Source organism: Mobula birostris, chromosome 3 (assembly GCF_030028105.1).
Source record: "Mobula birostris isolate sMobBir1 chromosome 3, sMobBir1.hap1, whole genome shotgun sequence".
Lineage (NCBI taxonomy): Eukaryota > Metazoa > Chordata > Chondrichthyes > Myliobatiformes > Myliobatidae > Mobula > Mobula birostris.
The window spans coordinates 200991066-201012265 of record NC_092372.1 but is presented as its reverse complement, the minus strand read 5'-3'; the positions used below and the strand labels follow the sequence as shown (position 1 = coordinate 201012265).

The 21200-nt window shown below is 43.6% G+C and overlaps 1 protein-coding gene across 3 annotated transcripts in view; it reads left to right on the top strand.

Moving 5' to 3' along the window:
* Nucleotides 1–21200, top strand: part of LOC140195531 (ATP-dependent 6-phosphofructokinase, platelet type-like) — a 128387-nt gene that overhangs the window by 36197 nt on the left and 70990 nt on the right. For all 3 annotated transcript variants that reach the window (XM_072254001.1, XM_072254000.1, XM_072253999.1), the window contains exon 3: nt 8931–9008. In XM_072254001.1, the coding sequence (XP_072110102.1) occupies nt 8931–9008 (78 nt within the window). The remainder of the gene's footprint in view (nt 1–8930; nt 9009–21200) is intronic.

The window sequence follows — 21200 nt, the reverse complement described above, 5'->3', positions numbered from 1 at the left end:
ATAGTAACATCTATATACATTGATAAATTTATTCTTAACTCGGAAATTTGAACTCCAACATCAAAACTGAATGAACTGCTGTATTAAATATGTTTCTTAAGCACGTTGCTGTAAAATTTGGTCTTGGCTTCCTCTGAATTGTTTTCTATGTTATGGGATGTGGTTTCACGCCTGTTAGTGCTGATTCTGCCTGGACTTGCAGATATCTCTTTCAAGTGATTTCCCCAAGTGTAGATGATGAGATGGGAGGAAAAACTGGTATTCAAGATGATGGTTGCAAATCAATTGAGTGGCTTGGTCCTGGATACTGCCCAGCTTCAAGCTTTGGTATTTGGCACTTGTTTCAAACCAGAGCTGGTTATTTATGTGGTTCTGATTTTCTATTACAGTGCTAGCTGTTCAATCTGTTTCAGTAGTGCCTCATTCTTGGGTCTCTTAAAGTTTTGCTTTCTTTAGGGATGCTGATACTGAATTCTCCAGTTTTGATTCTGACTCAGCAACACGCACAACACGCTGGAGGAACTCAGCAGGTCAAGCAGCATCAGGTCACCGATGTTGGTTTCCAGGGATGCTGCCCGACCTGCTGAGCTCCTCCAGCATGTTGTGCGTGTTGCTTTGACCCCAGCATCTGCAGAGTATTTTGTGTTTTTGATTCTGACTCTTCTCCGGCTCTGAGGAGATTGTTTTTCCTCTGGCATCAGCTGGGTGGCTCAGTTTTCTGATTTCATCACAGCTGATAAAGGCAGAAAGCCCAGGAAAAAGCCCTCTGGGCCATTGTGTCCACAGTACCCATAATCCAACCATTTATACTAATCTTACATTGAAACTATTATTTGTTCTCCTCACATTCTCTTCAAATCTCCCTGGATTTTACCATTCTCACCAGGACCAATTTGCAGTAGCTGACTAAGTCCACCATAGCCTTTCTATTTTTTATGCCACTCTGTTGCCCGACAACGGTTTCCATCTCACTACATCATCCTCCAGCCCCTGCACCTTTTCGCCCCCCCCACACTTAAATAATTTCCTGAACTGCTATGTAGACACCGCCCCCCCCATATTTCTTACAGTTAAGCAGATCTATCACACTGTCCAATCCAGAGGATGTGAATGTTTCCTTAACCAGTGTTTCACTGACTGTCTCCTTCCCCTAACCTTCAATTAATACCAGTGTGTGCACTTTGAGCTAATGATCTTTGAAAAGTGTTCACCATTAATGAAGTAGCATGGGAGAGGTGTGTTCTCCACAGACTCCCACATGCTGCAGTTACACCATATCACCTGGTCTACCACTGCTGTCTAGCTTTTTTTATGTAATTAAATAAAAACATAGAACGTTGCAGCATAGTATAGGTCCTTCAGCTCATGATGTTATGCTGACCTTTTAACCTACTCTAAGATCAATGTAATCCTTCCCTCTCACATAGACCTCCAATTTTCTATCATCCACATGCCAATCTCAGAGTCTTATAAATGTCCCTAATGTATTTGCCCCTACCACCACCCTTGGCAGTGCGTTCCACACACCCACCACTCTCTCTGTGTGTTTAAACAAGAAAGTACGCTTGCCTCTGACATCCCCTCTATATTATTCTCCAATTACCTTAAAATTATGCCAGCTTGTATGGCAGCCTTGGCTGTCCACTCGATCAGTGCCTCTTACTATCCTGTATACCTCTATCAAGTCACCTCTCATCCTCCGCTCCAAAGAGAAAAGCTCAACTTATCCTCATAATCCAGGCAGCTTCCTGATAAAACACTTCAGCACCCTCTCTAAAGCTTTCACATGCATTTATATTGAGGTGATCAGAACTGATCACAATACTCCAAATGTGGTCTAACTAGGGTTTTACAGAGCTGCAGCATTACCTTATGACTCTCAGACTCAAAAATGATTCAATCCTATGAGCAACTTGACTATTTTTCTTGTGTCCTTTTAGGCAGGGAGTATTTTGAAAAATGTAATAGAATATTTTGTGTCTCCACATTTCGATTGTTGACAAAATTTAGTCTTGGTGCTCTTGAATGTATTTGAATGTGACTTTATTCAATACATTGAATCTAAACTTAAACTGAATTTTACCAGCTTCAATTTAGGCCCATTTCAAACCCTGAAGATGCTCTCTGTCTAACTTAGAAGGAATTTAAAATTCAGTTTGTCTTTGAAATATTCCAAATAGACATCAAGCTGTCTGCTTTCAATTCAATTCGATTGTTTGGATTCACATCACTCCTAATACAGTGACTCAGGCAGTTAAGGTGGAAGTATTTCTGGAGTTGTCTGGATGCCAGATTTGATCCTGCAGAGACTTGTGGTGTGGTTTTTAGTGGGATAAAAATACATCACAATATCAAAGGAGGTGGAATAAAAGAATGTAATCAAGAGTTAATACCTTAACAAATCTCAGCTGAGCTGTGGTTTAAGGTGTATATTTTTCATCAAGATTATGCCTGATGCCAATACTGCACTATATTGGAGGATGAACACATATCATCCAATTTTCTCCTTCTCTGGCCAGTCGTTTAGGGTCAAGGATGCCTTGTGTTTCCCAGCTCCATGGGTTCTCAGGTGGCCGATGAGAACAACACGGAACCTGCACATATTTAATTTTATTAAGAGATAGGTGGAGTAGGCCTTACTGGCCCTTTGAGTCACAATGCCCAGCAACTCCTGATTTAACCCAAGCCTAATCACAAGACAATCTGCAATGACCAAATAACCTACTAACTGGTACATCTTTGGACTATGGGAGAAAACCAGAGCACCTGGAGGAAACCCACATGGTCATGGGGAGAACATACAGACTCCTTACAGAGGGCAGCAGGAATTGAACCTTGGTCTCTCCACAGGTGGGGTAGGAACTACTTGATATCATACATGAGTAGGCAGTTTAGGAGATGGTGCCATCCATCAAATATTTATGCATGTAGGAAGTAACGTGAAGTTGTCAATACCAATCAAATTCTCTTTTTGGCTTCAAGTGGCCATGAGCCAGAGGTTCCCATGGAATGGTGGGGATGTCACAATTGTTCATGGAGACTTTGAGAAGATCCTTGAATGATTTCTTGAAGCCAGTGGAAAAATTTCATAATTGGTATTTGCCTATAACCAGAGGGAGTTTATTTATTTCTTTAGAGGCACATCACGGTAACAGGTCCTTCTGGCCCAATGAGCTTGTACTGTCCAGTTACACCCATGTGAACAATTAAACTGCTAACCCATATGTCTTTGGAATGTGGGAGGAAACTAGAGCACCCAAGGGAAACCTATGAGGTTATGGGAAGAATGTAGAGACTCCTCACAGACAGTGGTGGGATTTGAACCCAGGTCTCTGGTGATTTTTTTTTTATCAATGTCTCAATGTGGAGATTTATCATTGGTGTTAGCAGAGTAGATAGATCTGTAGAGGACTGTTGTGGATGGTAAGTGAAAGCCCATTTTGTTGTTTGCTTCACTGAGTGTGCTGATAGTGATCAACATGTACTCATGCGAGCAGACTAACTGGTTCACAGTGGATGCAAGCACTCACTCTCTACTCAGCTTTGGAGCACCAACAGGAAAATACATCTCAGACTGCTGTCTATAGATTCAGCACCGTAATCCCCTCCCTACTAATCAACAGACTTCAATACCTGAGCTTCTGTACCTCCATATGCAACTGGATTATTGACTTCCTTATCCACTGTCAGTGCAGAACAGTAATAGTACCTTCTACTCAATGACAATCAACGCAGGAGCACCTCAAGGGCGTGTGCTTAGCACACTGATATGCTCTCTACATTTGTCTGTGTTGCTAGGCACAGCTCAAACACCATGAAAATTCACCAATGACTCCTTCCATTGTTGGCAGAATTTCAGACGGTGGTGAGGAGGTTTTCAGGAGTGAGATTAGCTGGTTGAGTGGTGTTGCAACAACAACCTCAAACTCATCATCAGCAAGGCCAAGATGGGAGAACACACAACAGTCCTCATTGAGGGCCATTGGTGGAAGAGGTGAGCAGTTTCAAGTCCCTGAGTGTTAACACCTCAAGGAATCTATACTGGGCCCAAACACATTGATGTGTTTTACCATTCTCACCATGGCCACTTCACACTTCATTAGAAATTTGAGAGGTTTGTTATGTCACCAAAGACTGACTGCTTTCATCGTAGGTGTGGAGCCCCCAATACACTGTATCACTAGAGGCTGCAGGGATTTATAGACTCAACCAGTTCCATCACAGACAAAGCCCTCCCCTCCACTGAAGACATGTTCGAGAGTTGGAGCTTCAGGAAGGTGACATCTATCTTAAAATGCCTCACCATCTGAATCGTTGCTACCATTGGGTAGGAGGTACAGGAGCCTGAAGACCCATACTCAATGTTTCTTGCCCCCCCGATATCAGATTTCTGAGCAGCTCATAAACACGTCCTCTACCTCATTATTTGCCTTTGCACCGTTATTTTTCTAACTGATAGTAATTCTTGTGTCTTGCCCTGTACTACTGCCGTAAAATAACAAATTTCACGATGTTCGGCAATGATGGCAAGGGAAGTTAATGACAGCGTAAAGTAATAGAGAGGGCATATGATGCAGCAAAAAGTAGTGGGACGTTAGAGCATTGGGAAGTTTTTCAAAACCAACAGAAGGCAATGAAAAAGCCATAAAGAGAGAAAAGATGAAATATGAAGGTAAGCTAGCCAATAATATTAAAGAGGGTAATACCAAATGTTTTTCCAGAAACATAAAGAGTAAAAAAGAAGCGAGAGTGGATGTCAGACCACTGGGAAATAACTCTGGAGAGATAGTAATGGTGGCAAAGAATTGGCAGATGAATGCAATGAGTATTTAGTGTCAGTCTTCACTATGGAAGACAATAGCAGAATGTCAGATATTCAGGAGTGTTGGGGCAGCAGTGAATGTAGATGGCATTACTAAGGAGAAGGTGTATGGGAATCTATAAGGTCAGAAGATCAATATGCCGCATGGGCCAGGATTCTGAAAAAAGTAGCTGAAGAAATTGTTAGGCATTATTAATTAATAAATACTAATTAATATTAGTAAGAATCATTAAATTCTGGAATGGTTTCAGAGGACCAGAAAATCATAAATGTCAGTCCACTCTTTAAGAGGGAGGGAAAGAAAAGAAAGGCGTTTCTCAGAAAGTTATCCTGACCTTAGTGTTCGGGAAGAAGTTAGAGTCCATTATTAAGGATGAGGTTTAGGGGTATGTGGAGGCATAGGTTCCCTTAAAGGGAAATCTAGCCTGATGAATCTGTTGTAATTCTTCAAGGAAATAGCAAGCAGAATAGGCACAGGAGAGTCAGTGGATGGGCCTTTGACAAGGTGCTGCACGTGAGGCTGCCTAACAGGATAAGAGCCCGTGATATTGCAGGAAAGATACTGGCATTGATGGAGGATTGGCTGATTGTCAAGAGGTAAAGATTGGGGGGAAAAGGGGGTATTTTCTGTTTGGCTGCTAATGACTAGTGGTTCCACAGGGGCTGGTGTTGGGACCACTTCTTTTCACCTTGTATATGAATGGCTTGGATGATGGAATTGATTGCTTTGTGGCCACGTTTGCTGGCGATACGAAGATGGGTTGAGTGGCAGGTAGTGTTAATGAAGCAGGCAGTATGGTAAGCAGTAGAACTAGACTGGGAGAATGGGCAAAGAAGTGACATGGAATATAGTGCAGGGAAATGTATGGTCATACACTTTGGTAGAAAGACTAAAGGCATAGTCTATTTTCTAAATGGAGAGAAAATTCAAGCCATAGTAATAGGAGAGTATAGTGCAGACATAAGGTGCAAATAAGTAGCAGTGTAGGGAAGTGTATGTTCACGCACTTCGGTAGAAGAAATAAAGGTGTAAACTATTTTCCAACCAGGAAGTAAATTCAGAAATCAAAGGTGCAAAGGGAGTTTGAAGTTCTTGTCCAGGATTCCCTGAAGATTAACCTGCAGATTGAGTCAGTTGTAAGGAATGTTAGCATTCATTTCAAGAGGACTAGAATATAAAATCAAGTTTGTATTTGCACAGTTTGTTGACTTATCGGACGCTGGTTGAATGCCCAAGTTGGTGCTATCTTTCATAGTTTCCATTATGGTTATTATTCTATTATGGATTTATTGAGTGTGCCTGCAAGTGAATTAATCTCAGTATTGTATATGGTGATATATAGGTATTTTGATAATAAATTTAATTTGAGTGTAATGCTGAGGTATTATAATGCATTGATCAGATCATGCTTGAAGTATTGTTAGCAGCTTTGGGCCCCTTATCTAAGAAAAGATGTGCTGGCCTTGGAGAGGATCCAGAAGATGTTGACAAGAACAATTTTGGGAAAGAATGGGTGTGAATATGGGGAGTGTTTAATGGCTGTAGGCCTGTATCTGCTGGAGTTTAGAGGAAGGAGGGGAGGGAGAATCTTATTGAAGCCTACCTAATTTTGAAACGACTAGATAGTGCATGTGGAGACGATGTTTCCAATAGTGGGTGAGTCTAGGACTAGAGGGCACAACCTCAAAATAGAGGGACATCTGGTTAGAACAGAGATGAGGAGGAATTTCTTTGTAGGGTAGTTAATCTGTGGAATTTGTTGCCACAGACTGTTGTTGATGCCAAGTCATTGAGTATACGGAATTTAAAGCAGAGGTTGATGGATTTCGTTTTTGGTTAGAGTGTCAATTTCCGTAGCCAGAGGGTAGTGAATCATTGCCACAGGCAGCTGTGGAGGTCAAGTCATTGGATATACTTAAAGTGGATGTTGATAGGTCCTTGATTAGCCAGGGTGTCTAAGGTTACAGGGAGAAGGCAGGAGAGTGAGGTTGAGAGGCAAGATGAATCAGCCATGATGAGAATGGCAGAACAGGCTTGATGGACTGAATGGCCTAACTCTGGTCATAAGTCTTATGGTCTTATGACAAATCTGATTCTGATGACTGAAGTTGCCATGACCTTATTCTTGGAGATGATACAAATTGAAGTCTCCCATGTGTTCTGCAAATGAACTGAATTCTAAAATTATTACCCTAACACTATCCAAGGGACAAGAGGTTGTACAAAACACTAAAGACTTTTCTAAGCAATGTTATTGAAATGGAGACCATACTCGAAGGTAAAAAAAAAATACAACAGAACTTGACCTCATGTTGGTTCGTTAACTTTAATCTAGGAAACTAGGTTAGTCATTTAAAAAAACCCACATTTACTCTGGTTGAATGAATGTGTGAAAGATATGCTTCCTAAAGCATAAACATCAATTTGTTTTTCTTCTAGTCCATTTACGTAAGTGAATTTGACAGTGGAGAATCTTAGTATCAGTGTGAGATGCATTGCCCCAATGTTCGCTTCAAGTGGGTTACAGCTGGGAAACCAGATTGCTTCTCAGTGCTGAACTGGGAATTATTGCCAGTTTAACATGAAGGTTCAAAACATAATGTTCCTGTCCTCTGTTAACAGAGAACAGTGAACTTGTCATCTGCAGTCCTTTTGGCACAAAAGGACGTGGGTACCAGCTGGATTATATTGGGAAAGAAGGAAGATATGTCGGAACTGATGTTTCTTTCTAAATCTGATTTTTGCTTTTGGATCTTGTGAAAAGAGGCAGTTTGCAAAGGAAGGGGAGGGTGAAATGAAAGTGGACCACGTTAGATATTATATTTTTAAAATTGAGTGGCATAGTTACAGTACACTGCAATTATCTTTATCCTAGGGTTGATTACCCAGAAGTATACATTGAAGATGAAAAGGGGAAGTTCAAAAGAGATGTGCAGGGTAATTTTCATTTAGAATGGTGGGTGCCTGAGTATGCTTCCGAGGGTGGTGGTGGCGGAAGACGCAACAAATAGGCCCTAAGGTAGGCACATGAATATGCAGAGAATGGAGGGATATTGCAAACAGTAGGGATTAGGTGTCTTTATTTAATTATTTCAGTATAACATCATGGGCTTGTTCTGGTGTTGTACTGTTTGTGTTCTTTGTTTCGTAAGAGGATTGTCCTATGAGGAGAAGTTAAGTAGACTTTGGCCTATACTTCATGAGTTTGGAAGTATGTGAGGTGATTGCACTGAAGCATATAAAATTAATATTCTATGTTTCAAGTGCAGGGACGGCATTACTCCTGAATGTGACGTCTAGGATCGGGGACTAAAAAGAGGCTGGCCATTCAGGGGTACTGGAGTTCTGGAATTCTCTACCCAAAAGGGCTTATTGAAGCTCAGTGAGGATAGTCGATGTAGACATTGACAGACCTTTTGCTGTTAAATCAAAGGACAAAAGGTCAACACAGAAAAATAGTGAAAAGGCAAAACAAGCCATGAATTTATCTAGCTTAACCTAATCCTGCTTCAATATACTCTGACATTCTTTGTCAACCCAGGTGATTACCACTGCACAGATTACAGGGACATTTTGTGAGCCTCTATAGAGGTGGGGTGTAGAGGATTTGCTGGCTGCTCACTCTGTAGAACTGACTGTTGCCATTGCAATACAGGGGCTGCAATGAGAAGAGCCATCAGGACCATCACAGAGGCTCAAGGTGGCTATGGATCAGGAGGTGTGACCTTGGACCAAATCTGCTGGAACATAAGCCAGGGCCTGGTCAGCCCTGGCTGGGCTGTGTGGGCAAGGGTGTCTGACGTTGAAAGGCCTAAAGCACCCGATGACCCCAGGTTACCTCACTGATGATGTGTCCCAGTGCATCCTACGATGTATCTCAGCATCATAGGGCACTGGTAGAGCCAAAGAAAAGATTTGTGAAAGAAAGACATCATATCTGCCGGTGTAGCTACAGTTGATCTTGTGTTTACTACTTGCAAATATCACAGCTGCAATGAAAGACTATTTCTCATCATTATGAAGTAATGCAAAACATGCTTAACACAAAATCAGAGGCTGCTCAGCTTAATTAGGTTGCACTAACATCTGGTTTACATTCACTTGCAGGGTTACCAGGGAATGGTGGATGGCGGGGATAATATTGCAGAAGCAAAATGGGAAAATGTCTCCAGTATCTTGCAAGTGGTAAGTAAAAATATTGCAAAGCAAAGTAAGAAGAGATTAGAGTCATAGAACACTACAGCAGAGAAACTATTTCTTCAGCCCATCTAGTCCATGTTGAACCATTAATCTGCCTAGTCCTATCGACCTGCACCCAGACCATAGCCCTCCCATCTATGTACCTATCCGAACTTTTCTTAAATATTGACATCGATGCCACATCCACCACTTGTGCTGGCAGCTTGTTCCGCACTCTCACCACCCTCTGAGTGAAGAAGTTCTCCCTCATGTTCCTGTTTTTTTTTTAAAATAAAAAATCACCTTTCACTCTTAATTCATAACCTCTAGTTGTAGACTCACCCAACCTTAGTGGAAAAAGCTTGCTTACTGTACATTTACCCAATCATGCCCCTCATAACTTTGTACAACTCTATCAGATCTTCCCTCAGTCTTCTATGTTATAGGGAATAAATTCCTAATCTATTCAACCCTTCCTTATAACTCAGGTCGTCAAGTCCCAGCAATATTCTTGTCAATTTTCTCCTCGTTCTTTCAATCTTATTTACACCTTTCCTGTAGGTAGGTGACTATTATTGCACACAATACTCCAAGTTAGACCTCACCAATGTACAATTTCAACGTAACATCCCAACTGCTGTACACAATACATTTATGAAGGCCAATGTGCCTAAAGCTCTCTTTACAACCCTATCTACCTGTGACACCACTTCCGATGAATTATGGATTTGTATTTCCACATCTCCCTGTTCTACCATGCTCCTCAGTACCCTACATCGACCATATAAGACCAGTCATGGTTGGTCATCCCGAAGTGCAGTACCAGATCCAGATAGTCTTCACCACGGTCCACTAGACCCTCAATCTCAGTGTCAACTGCATATTTGCTGATCCAGTTTACCACATTATTATTCAGGTCATTGACATAGATGACAAACAGCAGACCTAGCATCGATCCTTGTGGCACAACACTAGTCACAGGTCTCCAAGCCGAGAGGCAACCATCTACTACCACTCTCTGGCTTCTCTGGCAAAGCCAGTGTCTAATCCAATTTACTACCTCATCTGAAATGCCAAGCCACTGAACCTTCTTGACCAACTTCCCATGCAGGACCTTGTCACTACCTTACTAAACTCCATGTAGACAATATCCATTGCCTCATCTTCATCAACTTTTCTGGTAACTGCCTCGAAAAACCTCAAGTTTGGTTAGACATGACTTACCACACACAAAGCTATGTTGACTATCCCTAATCAGTCCCTGTTTATCCAAATACTTGTATATCCAGGCCCTCAGAATACCTTCCATTAACTTTCCCTCTACTGATGTCATGCGCACTGGCCTATAATTGTCTGGATTATTCTTAGAGCCTTTCTTAGACAACAGAACAACATTAGTTATCTTCCAATTCTCCAGCACCTCAACCATCGCTGAGGTTGTTTTAAATATTCTGCTAGGGTCCCTGCAATTTCTATACTTGCCCCCCGTAGGGTCTGAGAGAACTCTTTGTCAGATCCTGGGGACTTATCCAGCCTAATTTGTCGTAAGACAGCCAACACCACCACCTCTGTAATCTGTATAGGGTCTGTGATCTCGCTGCTGGATTGACTCCGTGTCCATCTCCCAAGTAAATACAAATGCAAAAAAAATCCATTTAAGTTTATTTCCATCTCTTTTGGCTCCACTCACAGATGACCACTGATCTTCCATAGGACCATTTCTGTCCACTGCTATCATTTTGCTCTTAATATATCAGTAAAAGCCCTTTGGATTTTCCTTCACCTTGTCTCCTTGAGCAACTTTAAGCTTTCCATTGGCCTCCTGATTTCCTCCTTAAGTGTTCTCTTGAATTTCGTACTGTATATTCAAGGACCTCATTTCTTCCTACCTACCTATACCTGCTATGCACCACCTCCTGTTTCTTAAACAGGGTCTCAGTTATCTCTCAGACATTAAGATTGCATAAGTCTGTTATCCTTGCCCTTTATTCTGACAGGAACATACAACTACCATGCTCTCAAAATTTCATTTTTGACAACCTCCCACCCACCAAGTATACCTTTTCAGAAAACAGCCTGTCCCAATCCACACTTCCCAGATCCTTGCTGATATCATTAGAATTGGCCTTCCCCAATTTAGAATCTGAACCCAAAGACCATACCTATCCTTTTCCATAATTACCTTGAAACTAATGGTATTATGATCACTAGATGCAAAGTGTTCCCTGTTACCTGCCCTATCTCATTCCCTAATAGGTCTAGTATTGCACTCTCTAGTTGGGCCTTCTATGTAGTGATTAAGGAAACTTCCCTGAACACATTTGACAAACTCTTTCCTGTCCAGCCCTCTTACAGTGTGTGAGTCCCAGTCAATATCTGTAAAGTTAAAATGGCCAACTGTCACAATCTTGTGTTTCTTGCAATAGTTTCTACAGATTTGCTCCTCTAGATCCCGTGGACTGTTTCCTGGTCAACAACACTGAGCTGCCATTCCTGCCCCTCCTGCAACCAAGTCTCATTAATGGTGACAAATCATAATTTCACCTGGTGTTCCATGCCCTAAGCTCACCTGCCTTTTCTACAATACTCCTTGTATTGATGTCTATGCAGCTCAGAACATTAGTCCCACCATGCTCGACCTTTTGATTCTTGACTTTTTATGCTGGCTTAACAACATCATTCTCCACAATCACTCCACTATCTGTTCTGGCACTTAGGTTTTATACACCCTCCCCCCTGCCATGCAGCACCAGTAAACCTTCGCACTATGATATGAGTCCCCCTCCAGTTCAGGTGCAAACCGTCCCTTCTGTACATGTCCCGCTTTCCTTGGAAGAGAGCCCAACGATCCAGAAATCTGAAGCCCTCCCTTCTGCATCATCTCCTTAGCCACTTGTTAAATTGTATGATCTTCCTATTCCTGGCCTCACTAGCAAGTGGCACGGGTAGGAGTCCAGAGATCACAGCCCCAGAAGCCCTTCCTTTTAACGTAGCGCCTAACTCTCGAACTCACTTTGCAGGACCTTGTCATCCCTGCTACCCATGTAACTGGTGCCAGCGTGGGCCATAACTTCTGGCTGCTCACTTTCCCATTTTAAGAATGCTGTGGACTCGATCTGAGGTGTCCCTGACCTTGGTACCAGGAGGCAACATACAATATGAGAGTCCTGTTCTCGTCCATAGAACCTCCTTTCTATTTCCCTATTCAATGAATCCCTATCACTACAGTCTGCCTCCTCTTCCCCCCCTTCCCTCCAGAACCACAGAGACGGACTCAGTGCCAGAGACCTGACTGCTGTGGCTTTCCTCTGTTAATTCATCCCCTCAACAGTATCCAAAGTGGTGTACCTGTTGTTGAGGGGAACGGTCACAAGGGTGCTCTGCACTAGCTGCCTATCCCTTTCTTCCCCGATGGTCACCCAATTACCTTTGCCCTGCAACTTGCATGTAACGGCCCCCCTGTATATCCTATTTATCAACCCCTCAGCCCCTCGAATAATCCAGATTTCATCCAGTTCCAGCTCCAACTCCTTAAAACGGTCTGTTAGAAGTTGCAGCTGGATGCACTTCTTGCAGGTTTTGTCATCAGGGACACTGGAGGATTCTTTTTATGGAAATTCCCCCGAGCTGTTAATGTGTCCAATGTTTCAAATCAAATAGATATTGTTTTAAAAAGTGCTTAAGAAATATAAGTGCCTGATTAGCACTCAAAAACTAAAGATTAAGCTACCATTTTATCAGCAGTAAATGCCTCTGGCTTAATCATTTTATCATTAAAATGGCGCTCACGGTAAGTGTAAATTCCTCAGCAGAATATCTCATTGTTTTCTGGTCTCTGTAGTTTGTCCAAATGCCGATAATACTGTACAAAATCTTTCAGGACATGGTTGGCAAAGCCATTGTTCATTACCCATTACTTAGTGTTGATAATGAAATACTGCAGTTCCAGTGAAGGTCAGTGAGAGGTTTACAGGATTTAGTGTTATGATATACTTGTACATGCTCTCGTGAGCAGACGATTAAGTTGGTGTGCATGCGCCGTTGTTTTTATCTGAAATATCTGTCTCGAAACATGGTGGCAGCGGTGGGGCTCGGAAAACTGCTCTTTTCAACCGCAGCGCCCGATTTTCTTTAACTTGCAGTTGGCAGCATAATAATAGCGCAACTTTGAAACATCAGAGGGTGAGTGTAAGAGTAGAAAAATGTCAACCGAGACGAGCAACCAGCCACAAACAGAGACGGGTACAGTAGCAATGCCAGGAGGTGAGACAGCAGAATCTCAGCAGCACCCAGCACCCATGGGCGACCCTGTGCCGGGGAACCATGGTCGGGGCAGAAGTCCTCTCCCAGTCAGCGGCATCCGTCTGCCACCGGCCGCGACAGTCAACCACGGAGTGATAGACAGATGGAAGGCATGGCGGCAGATGTGGACTAACTACAGCGTCATAGCACAACTGCACAAACAAATTCCAGCATACCAGACGGCATTACTTTTACATACAATTGGACCGTCAGGACTTGAGGTCTACAACAGTTTTGTGTTCGCAGATGAGGCTGAAGGCCAAGACCTCACAAAGATTTTAGCTGCATTTGACAGATATGCTATCGGTGAAAAAAATGGGACATATGAACGGTATTTGTTCCAACAAGCGGCAACAAGAACAAGGTGAGACATTTGAATCATTTCTTGCCAGCCTTAGATCTCTTGCAAAGACGTGTAATTTTTGCTCATGTATGTCAGACAGTCTGCCGAGAGACAAGATCGTAATGGGCATTAACGACTCCCAAACCAGAAAACGTCTGTTACAATAGAGAAAGCTATCGCTCAATAACTGCATTGACATCTGTAAAAGCACAGAAATGGCTGAATCACACCTACAAGCATTCAGTACAGCTGCAGATAGCGGGTTCGCTACTGTCCATGGGATTAAACCTCGCACTAATAAGAAAGGTTCAAAGCATCCTGGACAGAAGGCTGGTGCTAGTGGTGGAGCCAGAGCAAAAGGCACCTTGAACAGCCACAGAAGCAAAGTGAACCCTTGCACATACTGTGGCATGGAACATGCAAGAGACAAGCAACAGCGCCCAGCATACGGACAGGCGTGCAAGGCGTGTGGCTTTGGAAATCACTTTGCAAAGGTATGCAAGCAGAAGCCTGTGCGTGGGGTGGAAGCACAAAGCGATGACCAAATCGACAGTGACAGCAGCACCGAGTTTATCGACAGTGTCATACTGGTGGTCAACAGTCTGAAGACAAAGGATGACGTATTCGCACAGACGCTCATCAATGGAAAGCCAAGCCGACAGCGGGGCGAGCATTAATATTTCACCCTGCAAATACTTGGTGGGAGTAGACCAGACACTAAGACAATGCACAAAAAAGCTGATGATGTGGAACAAGGCCACCATGGATGCAGAAGGGACATGCAGAGTGAAATTGCATAACCCCATGACGAACTGCAAGTATTCTGTCGAATTTATCGTGGTCACTGACGACTTTACACCATTGCTGGGAAGCAGGGCCAGCCAGCAAATGAAGCTGATTACGGTCAACGATGACAACTTTCTCAGGGTGCATGCATCTACACTTAAAGAAAAGCAATGCACACCAGAAGAACGCTATGCAGAGGTGCTTGATGATGCACTCGGGGAGCTTTCGGGTGCAGACCACCTGCAGATTGATGAGGAGGTTCAACCCACAGTGTTACCCCCACGACGTCTACCTCATGCTATGATCAACTGGTAGACCACAAGGTGATAGCTCCAGTCGATGAACCTACAAGTGGGTTAGCCAGTTAGTGGTCACAGAGAAGAAGACGGGCAAACTTCGTATATGCATTGACCATTGAACAAAGCACTGAGGAGAGAACACTGCCCCCTTCCAGTGATTGAGGACATTTTGCCAGATCTTGACCAGGTTAAGGTTTTCAGCAAGCTTGATATGAGTTCTGCATTCTGGCAAGTGAAATTGGACAGTGAATCAAGCGTGCTCACCACTTTCAACACACCTTTCGGGCAGTATAGATGGCTCAGACTCCCATTTGGAACCAGCGTTTCATCAGAGATCTTCCAGCGCAGGCTGCATCAGGCGCTGGAAGGACTATCGGGAGTGATCTGCATCACAGACGACATTCTGGTGTATGGAAAAGGGGAAACGCAGGAAAAGGCGATCGCCGATCATGATGTGAAACTTGAGCAGCTATTACAGCGTTGTGCTGGGCAGCATATCAGGCTCAACAAGAACAAATCTGTCCTCAGAGCAACAGAGATACCCTTTTTGGGGTATCTCATCACAAGTGAGGGACTTCAGCCTGATCCTAAAAAGGTCGTTGATGTTCTCAACATGCCAGCACCCACGGATGTGCAGTGAGTGCAGCGATTGATCAGATTTGTCAACTACCTGAGCCATTTTCTGCCAAATCTCTCAGATACCCTTGAGCCAATCAGACAGCTGACAAAGCCAGATGTAGCATGGGAGTGGTCAGCTGAGCAGCAAAATGCTCTCCAAGATCCAGCGGACAGTATCCGAAGCACCAGTGTTAACAATTCTAAGGAAGAGCTAACCATCCAATGTGACGCCAGCAACAAAGGCCTAGGGGCAGCACTTCTCCAGAATCGATGTCCGATCGCTTATGCAAGCAGAGTGCTAGTGGATACAGAGACACGTTACGCAGCGATTGAAAAGCAAATGCTCGCAATTGTTTTCACACTTAAGCGTTTTCATCAATACACTTTTGGCCGCTTCACAAGAGTACTCAGCAATCACAAGCCGCTTGAAATGTTAGTTAAGAAGCCGTTGGCGAAGGCAGCAAAGCTTCTTCGCCTGCAGGGGTATGACTTCGACATCACCTACTGTCAAGGAAAGCTCATGCACCTCACGGATACACAATTGCGAGCAGTTAGCGGTACTCCAGGCCAGGAGAACAGCTTCGAAGAAGTCAACATGCTATGATACCTGCCAATCCGAGATGAGCGCCTAGAGCAGATTTGCATAGAAACAGCAAAAGATCACACACTACAGATGTTGAAACACGTAATCATCAGTGGATGGCCGGCCGAACGTGACGCGTTACCAGAACAACTCACACCTTACTATAGCTATGGGGATGAGCTCGCAGTCCAAGACGGCTTAATCTTCAAAGGTGAGCCTGTCACCATACCGCAAAGTGAGCGAAAGCAAATGAAGGAAAGAATTCATTCGTCGCATTTGGGCGTAGAAGGATGCCTCAGATGTGCACGCGAATGTCTTTTTTGGTCAGGCATGAGCAGCGACATCAAGCAACATGTGATGTCGCACATACGAAATGAGTCAGCAGAAAGAATCGCTTATGAGTCATGAGGTACCTGCTCAGCCGTGGGAAAAGATAGGTACTGATCTGTTTACACTTGAAGGAAAAGAGAACCTCATCACCGTTGATTACTACAGCAGTTTCTTCGAGGTAGATCTTCTTTGCGATACGACCAGTACAGCCGTTATTCGCAAATTGAAGGCTCATTTTGCAAGATATGATACCCCAACACAAGTGGTAATGGGCCACGATACACGTCAGCGGAGTTTCACAGATTTGCACGAGAATGGGATTTTGAGCACTTGTGCAGCAGCCCTGGAAATAGCAGAGCGAATGGAAAAGCTGAATCAGCAGTTAGAACAGCTAAGCAGATCCTCACAAAGAGCAACAAATCACGAGCAGATCCCGACCTCGCACTTCTAGACCATCACAATACACCTTCGCAAGGGCTCAGCACGAGTCCTGCCCAGCGTTTGATGAATCGCCACACATGCACGCTCCTGCCTATAACAGCGAGTTTACTGGAACCCAGAGTTGTACGCGAACGCGAGCATATGAAACAACACTTCCAGCAGCAGGCCAACAATTACAACAAATCAGCCAAAGATCTTGCCGCACTCGACGAGGGAGATATCGTGCGCATGCAACCCCTGGTGCAAGGTAAAACGAATTGGGAGAAAGCAATTGTGTGTCAGAGCCTTGATGAGCGTTCATATGTAGTTCAAACCCCTTCTGGGATCTACCGACGTAATCGCACACGTCTATGAAAGACGGCCGAGGAACCGTCTGAAAAGCTAAATCACATATGAACAGTCAAACAACTGAGATCAGTGACCACAGTGTGCCTACTGCATTAAATACACACAGCCAAACACTAGCAGAGGCTAATGACACAACACAAACACTAACACAAACATTGAAGCATGCAAATAACAAACAACAGGACTCGGACAAAACAGTAAAAACTCGTTCTGGCCGCACAGTGAAAAGGCCACAGTATCTAGAAGACTTTGTCCCACATTAAATAATTGCATGAACAATTGAACAATAAGTCTGTGACACTATTTGGCATTTTAATGTCATGTTTATACTCAAAAGAAGGATCATGTCCTATTTGAGGTTGTGTAGTTTGAAGTTGAGGTCAAATTTTAGTATGTTTTATATTTTGTGTATATGCTCATACAAACGGAAATAATGAGTGGTATATATTTGTGACAGGCATAAAGACATAAGGCATGATTAATGAATCCTTTGAAAGTTAATTCCATGAAACTACGCTGGAAAGCAGACTTCAGAGAAATTGAGTTTAATTGTTAATTACCATAGCTTGTCACACCAGACAGCCAGCCACTCTAGTGTTGTTTGGTTGACGTTGAGCAGGTCAGTGTCAGCTAAATCAGGTGAGAGTGGGCAGTTGTGCAGAGCATGCTCAATGTTCTGCACCGTTTCGCCACACTCACAGGATTCGCTGGTCTTTAATCCCCACTTCACCATATCGTCTCCCGTCCTACAAACTCCCGCTCTCGCTCTGTTGAGAGCGCACCACTTCCGTCTGTCAAGCAGTGCCCCGTCTGGCAACATTTCTGTGGGGTCTTGCACTGTATTGTTTGGTGGGGTTCGGGCTTCTGTTTGTTGCCAGAGGTCAATCCTGTATGTTTAGGAGGATGTTCCGTGCGGTAGTTCCCCCACTGTAGCAGAGCTTCTCCTCGATTTTAGGCCGTTGGAAACTGGCACATGATGATGTAGTGGGTGCTGTAGTTCTGAGTTCTGCTTACCTTTTTCAGTTTTTGTTGTAGTCTGTCTTTGGATCTCTGGGGGAGTAATGCCTGCAAGTCTGTAAATGATGTTGGTGGGTGTGGGGCACAGTGTGCCCGTGATTATTCAGCAGGCTTCGTTAAGCAACGGGTCTATTTTCTTTGCATGGGCTGATTTGCCCCACATAGGTGCACAGTATTCTGCAGGTGCATAGCAGAGTGCTAGGGCAGTTGATCTGAGTGTGTGAACATTAGCTTCCCATTTCATGCCTGCTAATTTTTTCAAAAGAGGATCGCGAGACCCAACTTCCCCTTGGAGTTTTTGGATGTGGGTGGCAAATGAGAGCATCCTATCCAGTGTCATGCCCAGGTAAATTGGAGTCGGATAGTGTTTGAGCTCCTTCCCGCACCAGAAGTTCTTGAGTTTCTGAGCTGCTTCTCGATCCCTCAGGTGGAATGCACACACTTGAGTTTTTGATGGATTTGGGTTCAGAGACCATTTTTCATAATACTGCTACATTGCTTCGAGGACTGCTATAAGTCGTACTTCAACTTCTTGGAAGGAGTTAGCTTGTGTTGCTATGCATAGGTCAACTGCATAGATAAACCTGCGCATGTTAAGAAAGGTTGGTTGGTCATTTGTGTAGACATTAAATAGTAGAGGTGCCAGGACTGATCCCTGTGGTAGTCCGTTCTTTTGTGGACGCCACCTACTCTTAATTCCATTCATTTCTACATAAAATCTACGATTTTCTAGGAGGCTTCTTATTACCTTGACTGTGGTTTTGTTCTTTAACATTTTAGGTAATTTCAGTAGAAGGCCACTGTGATTCACAGTGTCGTATGCTGCTGTTAAGTCAATGAATACTGCCCCTGTAATTTGTCACACTTCAAAGCCATCCTCAATATACTGGATTAAGTTCAGGACTTGACCGCAGCAAGAGTGGCCTGGCCTGAACCCGGCTTGGTCTGGTGTTAGAAGATCTTTGACTAAGGGGGATATTCTTTTCCGTATGAGTCTCTCGTAGAGTTTATAGAGGGTGCAGAGCAAGGAAATTGGTCTGCAGTTTTTAGGAATGTTGGGGTCTTTATTGGGTTTTACAAGAGCAACAACTTTGGCTCTTCTCCACTTTTTAGGTATCTTTAATGATCTTAGGCAACGGTTAAAAAGGGACAGAAGCCAGTGGAGTGCTTTAGGTCCAAGATGTTTAAGGAATTCATTAAGAATCTTATCTATGCCAGCAGCTTTGTTGGATTTTAGCTGTGATATTTCATCCTTTAATTCTTCTAGGGTGAGAAGTGGGAAGTTGTTATTCTCGTTTGAGAGAGCTGACTCCATCTCCTGATGTTGCTCTTTCTTTTGCCTCTGTCCTTTGTTATTTGGTCGACCATTTAGTATCAGTTGGTGGGCAACCTGATTGGGTGTTACAGCAGCAATTCTCTATGGTGGTCTTTTGTCTGAGTTGAGTTTCCGAACAGTTGCCCATGCCTTCTTACTGTTCTTGGTCATGTCTTTGTTTTCTATCAGTTCCTGCCAACGCTCTCTTGGCTCAGTAGGGACAGAACTGACTCTCCCATTTCAATTGTGTCTTGACCAAATGGGTCTTGGTCGTACAAGTTGACATACTCATCATAATTTTGCTTGATATCACTAGTCAATCCCTGAATATATTTGGTTCTGCAGCCTTTAGGTACGTTTTGCTGTGCTACTTTCCAGATTAGTGGGACAAATTCATCATAATGATCAGGTTCTGGTGGTATAGTATGGTATCGATAAGTTGATCATGGAATTCTGTTAATTGTTAATACAATTGTTCCTTTTCTTTGTTTTGATAAAAGGGGGGATGTTATGATATACTTGTACATGCATTCGTGAGTAGACGATTAAAGTTGGTGTGCATGCGCCGTTGTTTTTATCTGAAATATCCGTCTCGAAACATTTAGAACCAGTAATAAAAGAACAGCAATATATTTCCAAGATCAGATGGCACGTGATTTGCAGGGGATCCTGGAAATGGGGGCGATTTCTGTTCGTGTACCGGTTAGCACACAGCTTTAAAATGCCAGCGATCAGTGAGTGGGGTTCAATTCCCAGTGCAGTTCCATTCCCCCTCTAAGATGTTTGTATGTGCTCCCCATGACTATGTGCATTTCGTCCAGTTACTTCAGTTTCTTCCCCTATTCCAAAGCCATGCTGGTTAGGGTTGGTTAGCTGTGGGCATGCTTTGTTGGCGCCAGAAGCATGGCGACACTTGGGGGCTGTCACCAGCCCAACCATAGATTGTGTTGGTCATCGGCGCAAGTGGCGCACTTCACTGTACATTACAATGTACATGTGACAAGTCGTGCTTATCTTCAAACTCTAATCTTTGAACCCTAAACTCTTTTCGTTTTAACGGTGTAAATCACAGTTTAGAGAGTTGCTTTTGTGTGGGTGAGTAACTGCATTGTATGTTGCAGGTGGCGTGTTGCAGCTAGCGTGGGTTGATGGTGATGCAAATGAGTGTTTAAGGGAAGTGGTCAAGTTGGCTGCTTTATTCTGGAGTGTGTTGCACTGATCAAGGCAGATGGGGAGTACTCTGTTGTGTTCCTGACCTGATGTTTGTAGATGGTGGGAAAGCCTTCCTTTATCGGAAGGTCAGTCACTTGCACCAACTCGTATGCAAGGCTGCTAGTTGGGTGGAATGTGTTTAGGTGAAGAAGGGTGGTTGGTCAGGGTTGCAAGGCTTCAATCGTCCATCTGGAGGGTTTCTCAATAGTAGAGGGATTAGTATGTGGGAGGTCAGATGATCAGTGGCTGTTGAGATTAGGTCGGGGTGGGGGTGGGGGGGGGTAAAGTCCGGGGCCTTGGGTAGGTTCAGGAGTTTGGTGAGCCCCTCTTCACTTCAGCTGGAAACACTGACTGTTCATTCCCCTCCATAGATGCTACCTTAACTGCTGAGTTCCTCCAGCATTTTGTGAGCTGCTTGGGCAAGTGTTGTGAGCTTTTAGGTGGGGGGAGTGGTCGAGGTGTTTTGTGATTTGGTGCAGTTGGCTTGTCAGAGTGGGTGAAGTATCCAAGAAGAAATAGCTGCTTGGAAATACTTTATTCATATTTACTCTACAAAACTGTTCATGAGTGTGAAGATTTTTATTAAACCTTCTCTCAGTCCTCA